This window comes from Cryptotermes secundus, unplaced genomic scaffold (genome assembly GCF_002891405.2).
Source record: "Cryptotermes secundus unplaced genomic scaffold, Csec_1.0 scaffold3, whole genome shotgun sequence".
NCBI lineage: Eukaryota > Metazoa > Arthropoda > Insecta > Blattodea > Kalotermitidae > Cryptotermes > Cryptotermes secundus.
The window spans coordinates 798,711-808,728 of NW_019724584.1; the positions used below are offsets into that span (position 1 = coordinate 798,711).

Genomic DNA, 10,018 nt, shown 5'->3' on the forward strand with positions numbered 1-10,018 from the left:
AAACCGTTTGCTGTGTTAAATACAATTGAAAGAAATCCTATGGATATATTCATCAACAAAAATATAACAGTCTCATTTAAATAGCATAACTAATATGAATATTCAAAAATATTTAAGGATTTTCAATTATTAGACTCACAGAGGATCATTTAGGTGCTGACTGTAATCAGGATGTGCTGAAGGATAAAATCCCAAGACTAGAATGTGCTGTCTCCATCTTCCACCCTGAAGATGGAGGTAGCATTTCCTTAAATATTTTTACCCAGTTACCAAACTACATTGGTAGCATATCCCAGGAGAGCCTCACAATTGTGAGAACCTGTATTGTCAGAGATATTAAACATACTGCTATCAGCATGTCAGATTTTAGGCTAAAAACTGGGATTAAGGGCATGTGTGTTGTATTTTTCATTGTATGTTGTTTGAACCTAGTACTAGAATTTCATTAAACATTCTCAAACCAGTTCATTTACGGTTAGTATGGCAGACATCTGTCTTGAGCAACAGCTTAGAGTTATAGTGTTGAATGGGTGGAAAGTGCTGAAATATTACCAGGCTTGAATTTTATGCTGCTTAGGCACTACATCTTTGCAGGTTAGAAATGCTTCCACTGCCTTCTTTGTACATTGATTTCTTTTGGCCCGATGATGATGTGAAACTGTGAACAGTTGTTTAATTAGAATGTAGAATATATGTGAAATTAGAAATAATTTATATGTAATGAAGTTGCAGACACACTGTTGTGTCAGTATGGAATGAATGACCAGTGTTTCATAGTTTATGATCAGTCTCTTGACATCACAGGCAGAGGCAATCTCTGAAACTGACATGGCTGATTACCTTAGGGTTTTATTGTATTCAGTTGCTGTAAACACTTGAGATTTTATAATTTTGCATTTGTTGTAGACTTCTTATGTATAAACCGAAGTTGGACTTAATGTCTTTGGTTTTGTAAGATTTGTAATGAAATGCCGTACAGTTCCATTATGCTAACATTTTAGCCAACATATTTTCAAGCTCTGGTTGTAAATGTATTTCAGTGTACTTTGATGATACACATGTACTGTTGTGAGAGATCCTCACAGGCCATAGGAATGGAAGATGTGTCAGCAAAGTGGAATATTTGTTCCTTCTCATCTCCAAGAACAGTGACTACTGAAAGTACATTTCACAGTGTGACTTACTTAGTTTGAGGTTTACATGTTGGTGAAGGCCCCTGCATCTGCATTCCACTGATAGTAAACCAAAGTATTGTTCATTTCAGGTCTTTCGGAAATTACACCACTTCCCAAACACAATGCAGATGTGGGAGATGATGACGTGTTTATGGTTAGTGTACATTTAGTTAATTGCTTGGTTGTGGATGCTGCTTGCTTATTGAGAATATGTAGGAGGATCATTTGTTGCATCATGGTAGCAGGTCTGTCTCAGACTTCAAGGAGTGTGTGAACCATAGCCTTTGTTGGAGGAGATGTGACATAAAACATAATTAATGCAGATTTTTGGTGACTTCTGCTTAGGCAGTGCAGATTCTCAGTATACACACAAATGAAGGAAAAGGTTTTCTTTATCAGTGTATATTTACTTCTTGATACTTCTAAAAGTAAGCAGGGGAACAAACTGCTTGCAGAGATTTATAAACAGATGATTAGCGTACTGAAGAAGCAGACAGTCACTCACACATAAAGTTCCCTGCCTTTCATGGAACCCTGTGGTTCATTACCATGTTCACAAGAGCATGACCTTTGTCCTTATGTAGAACCAAATGATTCCAGATGTGTCCTGTTTCTTTTAAAAGCAGTTATAACATTATACTTTCATTTATGCCTTGGTCTTCAGTTTCGCAACCAAAGTTTTGCATGCATTTTTATCTCTGTCATGCTTTGATCATCCTAATACTTGGGTGAGGACACAAATAGTGTAGCTACAGGGAGAGGACACAAATAGTGTAGCTACAGGGATTAATACATATACCAAAGGAAGGATAAAAATTGTTCATATTGTTCTTGAAGAATTGTTCATAATTCTAAATACAAGTGCAAGATTGAACTATGGAGCAAAGTCTACAAAGTGTGTATATATTCACACCCCTCTTTGATATGTCTAGATGATGATGATTCTCTTACAATTGATTTAATTGTGGAAGAAGAATATATTAACAACATTAATGTTTGAAGTTACAGTGTTTATTTTCACTTTCTTCATATCTTCCATGAACTTGTTTGATAGTGTGGCTGCAGAATGTACCAAGCAAATGCTTACAACATATTTTTTGTGGTATCCCTCTAGGCCAATTCTGGATTCATATTTCATATTAGTCTGTGACTGTTTCCTTCCACTTTATTTCGTTCATTATTCACTAATCACCCTGCCATTTAGTGCTGTATGTGAGGTACTGACAGCTCCCATTAAACTGTAGATAAAGAAGAATGTGTGTAACAGGGAACTGCATGCCAGCTTATGTGGAGAAGCCAGAAGCTGAGGAGCTGTTGCCATGACACAATCAGATGTATGTTTCAAATACCTGCAGGGCATTTCTTAGTTATGGGCCATGTATTTTGTTTGATTGCTTAGTTAGTAATTGTATTTTCCTTCATAAGATATTGTTTCTTTAAGGTTAGTATACATAAGTTGACACTTCGTTGAATTTTTTGGGTGTTTTTGTTGTATATTGGTGGGTGCATGGTGTGGCTAATGTACATAATTTGGGCAAAATATTGTTGGAAATTGCATCATTTTAGTTGGTGTACACTTTTTTATATTGGATTTTTTTTATACGTTGATACCTGTAGTGAATTTCTATGTCTGGTGTGCAGTAGTTTGTACTTCTAGTGAGTTGCTTGATTTTATTGAATTGAGTTAGGTTCAGGTTTACTGTTTAATAGTTATGTGAGATGACTTTAGTTGCATTGTTTCATAGCTTTTGTGAATTTGTTTGGTTGTATTTTTAACAGTGTGATGAACAGTTGTTTAGGAGCCAGGATAGTAGTCGGTATAGCGACTGGCTATGGGCTGAATGCCCGAGGGCTCGGCGTTTGAGTTCCAGTAGGGTTAAGAATTTTCATTTCTCGATCCCGTCCAGACTGGCTCTGGGGTCCACCGAACCTCCTGTCCGGTGGATACTGGGGGCTCTTTCCCCGGGGAAAAACGACCAGTGCGTGAAGCTGACCGCTCACTGCTGAGGTCAAGAAAATGTGGATCTGTACATCCACTCCCCCATACACCTTCATGGCATAGTGCTTAATTAATCAAGCACAGGGACAACTTTTTTACCTTACACTGCTGGGTTTTTTTTGGTCACTGTTTATTGAGTTACATTGTTCACATGTTGGAATGAAGTGCTTGTTAGTTTTAGTGGGCTGCTTGAATTTGTTCTCTTATGTATTTAATTATATGGCTTAGTAGTTGTACATTGCTTAGGTGATCTGTATTGCTTTGAGCTTTCAGCAGACATTGTGCAAGGATATTGTACAGAAGTATTGTGTTGTTACAATGGGTTGGACATGAGGAAAGAATTCAAATGTAAAATTTCGTAAATTTCATAGAATTACTGGGGTTTTGGACTTCTTCCATCGTCCGGAATTCTAGACACACTAGGTAATCGAGGACACAACGTTTCGGAGATTGAATCTGTTTCCGTCTTCAGGTGAGAAAGGAAGAACCTACACCTACTTGGTCCAGTGATTGAGATTAGCTCTTTCTAAGGGTCCCAACTGAGTAGGTGTCTTCCTTTCTCACCTGAAGACGGAAACAGATTCAATCTCCGAAACGTTGTGTCCTCTATTACCTAGTGTGTCTAGAATTCCGGACGATGGAAGAAGTCCAAAACCCCAGTAATTCTGTGTGTCAACCACCGTCGTCAGAACCCTTTAGAATCTATTCATAAATACTGTATTACTTTGAATATAAGATTTAAGATGTATCCAATTTTTAAATGAGGATTTTAGTTAAAAATTAGTAAGGTATATTTATCTTGGTGAGTTTATTTAGAACATATCGATTAAAATAACAAAATATTTAGAACACATTTAAAGTGAAAGGTAATGGAAAATATACCAAAATAAAATGGAAATCTAAAATTTTTGCTACATGTACATACCTTTCTATCTTTTTTATTTAATCAGAAAGTTTGTTGAGTGATCCTTCAATCACATTTTCACTTCCTGAAGATGATGTACCCTCGTCACTTTGTCCAGTGTCATCTTGCTTTCCTTCTTCCGCATTATACAAACAGCACTTTAAAAACGATTTTGGAATAATATTGACTGGTACCTTTTTACAAACTTTTGCTACGCACTCCGCTCTTATTGATGCTGATGCTCATTTTATTTTGTCACTGGGTGTCAGTGTATGATTGTCTTTTCTTTAGCAAGGGATCATAGTGTTTACGGACAAGATGGACAGTGGTCTGTTAATTGACACATCAGTTAATAGACCATTGTTTGTTGTAATTAACTTGTCATGCCACTAGGAATTATCACTGGATTGTTCCTTTTCTTCCTTAACCTATTTTTGATTCTTTTGGAGAGATGGCCCCAAAATGCATCCACTGCAAACACACGCTGTGGGTTTGATAATGCACCAGGCTGATGTTCCCATACACATCCACACCGGTCTTCCATTTACTCCGATGTCATCCATGCATTTCTGTGGGCCTGAATTATTACGTCTTTGCAGAAATTTTCTTTTGGCACTGTTTTTGTGTTTAATATTATATATGGTGGTAATTTATTACCATTTGTGTTTATACACAGCATGACAATAACACAACTTTTTCGTAGTCTGTGGGTTTCATTCCTCTCAGCCTCCTAAGGATAATTGAAGAGCTATTTCAAGGAAATAGCAGCTGTGGTCTAGAACGCCGAAATTAATGGCTGTGGGGAGTCGTTGCGCTGACCACGCAACACCCACTATCTGCCAAAGTTGGCACTAACTTCGCCGACAGGTGGCGGTTGCTTGTGTCGGTATAGTTCCCTTGTGGACTGAAACCACAGATTTTTTTTTTTCGCCATTTGAAATTTGTGGTATAATTTTGAGGTATGTTGAAGAAACCTACAATTTTGCCTGCATTGGCGATTTGACCTCGACGTAGTCCAGTAACAAAATGCAGACGTTCAGTTTAGTTTCAAATTCAGAAGGAAGCTTCAGACTCATATTCATCCTTCATTGTGATAATAAGCTTTCTCTCTTCATAAACTTTTCATACTGCCCGTGACTAGCCTTGAAAGGTATACTGTTTCAGGCACATTCTTTTGCTTTGACATTAAGGCTTCCATAGTTACAGGTAATCCTTTATTTTGACTCTAAAACAGAGGCATCAATCTCAGGATTTCTCCCTTTCTTTGGTCCAGAAAGAGACTTTCTGTTTGTCAGATGTGAAAGTAGTTTTGTTTTCATACTTTGCAAATGACATACACATGCCTCACTTACTGTATACTTTGTACCAGCTGCAAAATTACCTATATTTACAGCACCATGAATATTTTTCCTTTGAATGCGGCATCATATGTAAAATGCTCTCCCATGGGTAAAGACTGAATGAAAACTGAACGCACCTGAACAGTAAGAATGTCAGGCAATGACTGGACTGCAAGTTTGGTGTTGACTCAGGTGTGGGTGTGGGGGTATGATGTGGTTTGATGACTCACTCCAAATGTGTTTATGTTAGGTTCGGTCCAGGCTACCCCCTGGGCAGTTTGAAACTGGTGAATAATTCCTTGAATTTAAGACATCTTAGTTTTTCAGTGGGGAAACAATGCAAAAAATGTGTCTTGTATTCAAAGCAGTATGGTAGTTATTTAACCTTTGAATGTGATGACATGTGTTTCCTAACACAGAAGCTGGGCTGGAATCTGCACCTTTTATGATGCAGAGTTTCTGTGATCTCAAGCCCGTTAGATCATTGTCATATTTCTTCCAGTTGTTCCTTCCTTGAAGAAATGTAGAAAAAAGAAGACCAGCCCAGACCTGCAGTTGCCAGCTTCATGTCTGCTGATCATGATGGTTTTGCTTCTCGTTTCATAAAATTGGAATTTTCTAAAGCCATTTATGCCCATAATTTTTTTTACCCCTTTTCTGGTTCAGTAGCTTTTCAAGAAGCCATTGCTGTGAAAATGATGATGATGATGACTGTTGATGGACTAAAAAAGCTCTGAAAGTAACATTGAACACACATTTTCCTTTTGGATGCTTCATTCCATATAAGTGGTTAGCAAAAATTACAGATTAGTAACTTGCATTTTAGTGATAAAATTGTATCTGTGCAGTGGCTACAAGAATGGATTCCTTCTACCTCAAGAGTTATGAGACATAACTTGAACTCTCACTTAGTCACTGCTGTGTATGGAAAAAAACATACATTTGTCATTTACATTCCTAGTTGCAATAGCACTAGATGGAGGTGAGTCATCAGTTTCACACTTTGGCTGACTACATCCATTGGGGAAAAGTCCCCATATTCTCTTTGGTTAGAAAGGTGAGTGCTCCCTGCAGATCTGAACTGAATGAGTTGCCCCTGGAAGAGAATAATTTCCAGCTGTCCAGCTTAGAGCCACCCAGTTTTCATGACTAAGGTATAAAAGTTGTCCCTGAGCTTAGCTAATGAAGCACTATGCCATAAAGGTGTATGGGGGAGTGGATGTAGAGCCCCACATTTTCTTGACCTTGGCACTAGTTGGAGGTGAGTGGTCAGTCTCACGCCCTGGCCGCTTTACCCCTGGGGAAAGAGCCCTTGCTATCCATTGAATAGGAGGTTAGGTGGACCCTAGAGCCGGTCTGGACCCTACTGGGACTCGAACTCCAACCCCTCGGTCGTACAAACCCATAGCCAGTTGTTATACTGACTGCACCCCTGACTAAGGTATTCTCCTTATAACTGAAGAGTTTGATAGCTGAGACTTCATCCTAAAAGAAAGACATTTTGGATAATTTGTAATATATCAATGTATGTCGTATAATGCTTAGTGCATGTAAATGTAGGAAAGGTTTGGTTGCAAGAATTTGATTAATGTACGTACTGGTTCTGTATTAGAAGGTTCAATGTAATCATTTCAATTATACTTGAAATGGTCAATAATTGTTCCAGCTTTATAGTTCCCATGAACATTACAATGAAAAACCTATGTTGCTACCTGTTTCTAATGTCCTGTAAATTCAGTGAGGGAAATTAATTTCTTTGTCATGGTGAGTGTAATGATCATTCTCATGGAATGTGATCTAGAATACTAGAAATAGTAAAATTAATTTCATCTGAACAAAACATAAAATGTAATCATTGTGAAATTGCTTTCGAGCCAGGATAGAGTAGTCAGGTATAGTGACTGGCTACAGGTTGGACGACGAGTTTGAGTTCCGGCTGGGTCAAAATTTTTCATTTCTCCATGTTGTCCAGACCGGCTCTGGGGTCCACCCAACCTCCTATTCAACAGGTACTGTGGGCTCTTTCCCTGGGGGTAAATCGGCAGGGATGTGAAGCTCACCACTCACCTCGAACTAGTGCCGAGGTCAAGAAACTGTGGATCTGTATATCCACTCCCCCATACACCTTCAAGGTGTAGTGCTTAATTAGTTGAGCACAGTGACAACTTTACCTTTACCTTTTATGGAATTGCTTTCACTGCAATGATGCTGGAAACCACTCGTATCCAGTTGGTACCAGAAGTGATTTTCCTGAGTCAAAAACAGCCAGAGCAAGAGCTACCTGAATTCAGAAAATGAGTGTAGTAGTCTGTGCTCCCTATATGCCTTATGACATGATACCTGGTCAACCTCACATTTACTGTCTCGGTTTTCCAGTAGAAATGTTGGACTCAAGCTCATGGCGTAACACTGATGCATGGCTTGTAGTATGCATGTCTTAAATATTTTGACATTGCTGGAGCTTGCATGACAAAATTTTCACAAAAGAAGTGTGCATTATTGAACTCTATGCTCCTTACATTTTCACATATGCTTGTTAAATTTTAGACACTGAACTTACCTGTGGAGAGAGGAGACTCCTGCTCCTCTTCTGGCTCCTCACGAGGTGGTGGAGGGAGTAGCCGCCATGCTACACCCCCCACTGAGTCTCATCAACTTCATCGGATTCATTACATCCCAAAACGTGACAAATTGGGGTCTGACCGGGATGCCAGCCCACCAGAGAGCAAACAGCAACAGCAGCGTGGAGAAGGTGGTGGCGGGGGGAGTGGAGGTGGAGTTGTAGTTGGGGGCAGTGAGAAAGAGAATTATTCATATGTTCAGTTGACAGCTGTGCATGAGTACATATATCCTGTGATGGAGGACCAGAAGGCTTCAAGCCGTGATGCATCTGATAGTCTGAAAAAGAGAAGTCTGGAAGTCATTCCCACTCAACCCCCTCTGCTACCTAGCAAGCCAGGTGATAAGAAAAAAGACCGCCACAAAGCCTGTCAGAACAGGTGCCGCCACTGCCAGGAGCTGTATTCAGAGGATGAGAATGCCCGAGGGAGTTGTGAGTATGCACCAGATTGTGTGCGAGCAGGGATCAATGCGGTGGCCTGCATCTCTTGTGCTGAGTGCATGCTGTACCACTGCATGGCAGATGCAGAAGGGGACTTTGCACAGCATCCATGTGAGTGTGGGGTGGTGGATGAAAACTGTGGGCGCCGGTGGCTTGGCCTGGCTCTGCTATCATTGCTGGTGCCCTGCCTATGGTGCTACCCACCACTTCGAGCATGTCATTGGTGTTGTGTGTCTTGTGGGATCTGCGGGGGAAGGCACCGTCCTGCCTCCTAGCCTATGGAGTGCCAGAATGAAGACTGCGTTCATTGCCAGCCTCTGTCTGTGCTGGGTTAGTGGGACAGGTAGATGATAGCGCTCAGTACTTGTGCCACAACTTGTAGGTTGACACTGCCTATTGTGAAATAATATGGACATCACCAGTCTTTTTGTTCATTAGTTAGTGTCCTAAAACGTCGTACATTGAAGGATTACTAATGATAACTTGGCACATCCTGTACCTGCTGGGTCAGGTCACCCAGCTCTCTCTCTCAGTACCATTCTCTCACCATGGTGCTACACGGATATTTTTCATATGGGAACTACTGCCTAGCTTCCCGAGAAGCATGCCACGTGTGTGTTTCACATAGTTCTAGAAGTGGTGTGAAGCTGTGCAATGTTGATAGGATTGCTTGCTCTGCAGAGCAGAAAGGACTTGCAGTATTTTGTTTGTTGGACAGTTGGAATTGTACTTGTCTCTTCACATTTGTTAAATTTATTTCTCTTGCCCCCTCATTGCATCCATTGTACCACTGTGTGTGTGTTGTAAAAATGTTGCCTTACATTAATGGACAGTGGGCTGATACAATTACAATAAGGGACAAGATATAGTGACACCATAACTGATATTGTTTAATGTCATTTTATATCGTGTACATAAACAGTCGGAACCTGTTCGTTACACATTTGTGTGGCGAATGTAATCATTAGTTTCCCAAACCGTTATTGTATGTGAGCTATATCATGTTGACTGGTTTTGTTTAGGTAAACCAAGTGCTAATAGCGCTGTTCCACCCTATAAATATCTGTGTTTTGGCAAAAGAAGGTCTATTTTTCCAAGGGCTCATGGGAAAATAAGACAGACTTTTGGCACCAAAGTGCAAGATGGCAGCCCATGACCTGGAACTACTAGTTCCTGGTCATGTGCTGCAATTGTGTTTTAACTCTTCTGTGTGAAAGCGAGGTCCAGTGATGGGATGCGATTGGTGGACACTGGGCAAGTGCAAGCCAACAAAATGTAGTCAACGAAAGGAAGTCTGTTTACTAATACTATTATTAAATATTATGAATTATTGCTATTATACTTATTATTACTATTATCTTCATTATTACATTATAGGTTGCACGCCACCTGATGGAGTTCTGTATTAAATATTTTTTTTGTAAGCACCATGCAATGATGACCGAATCTTTTTTCATACTTATTTTAATATGTTGACATTACAAACTTTTGTACTCTCTTTTATGTGCAGTCCTATAAAAACATTCATTCATGTCTTTA

General features: G+C 39.7%; 1 protein-coding gene across 4 annotated transcripts in view; it reads left to right on the forward strand.

Annotated features, from left to right (window-relative positions):
* Positions 1–10,018, forward strand: part of LOC111862245 (sprouty-related, EVH1 domain-containing protein 2) — a 73,813-nt gene extending 63,795 nt beyond the window's left edge. For 2 of the 4 annotated variants that reach the window (XM_023847456.2, XM_023847458.2), the window contains 2 exons: positions 1,304–1,329; positions 7,966–10,018. In XM_023847456.2, the coding sequence (XP_023703224.1) occupies positions 1,304–1,329; positions 7,966–8,754 (815 nt within the window). In that variant the 3' untranslated portion in view covers positions 8,755–10,018. Of the gene's footprint in view, positions 1–1,264; positions 1,330–7,965 lie in introns of all 4 variants that reach the window. The other 2 variants (XM_023847455.2, XM_023847457.2) reach the window with 1 other exon arrangement.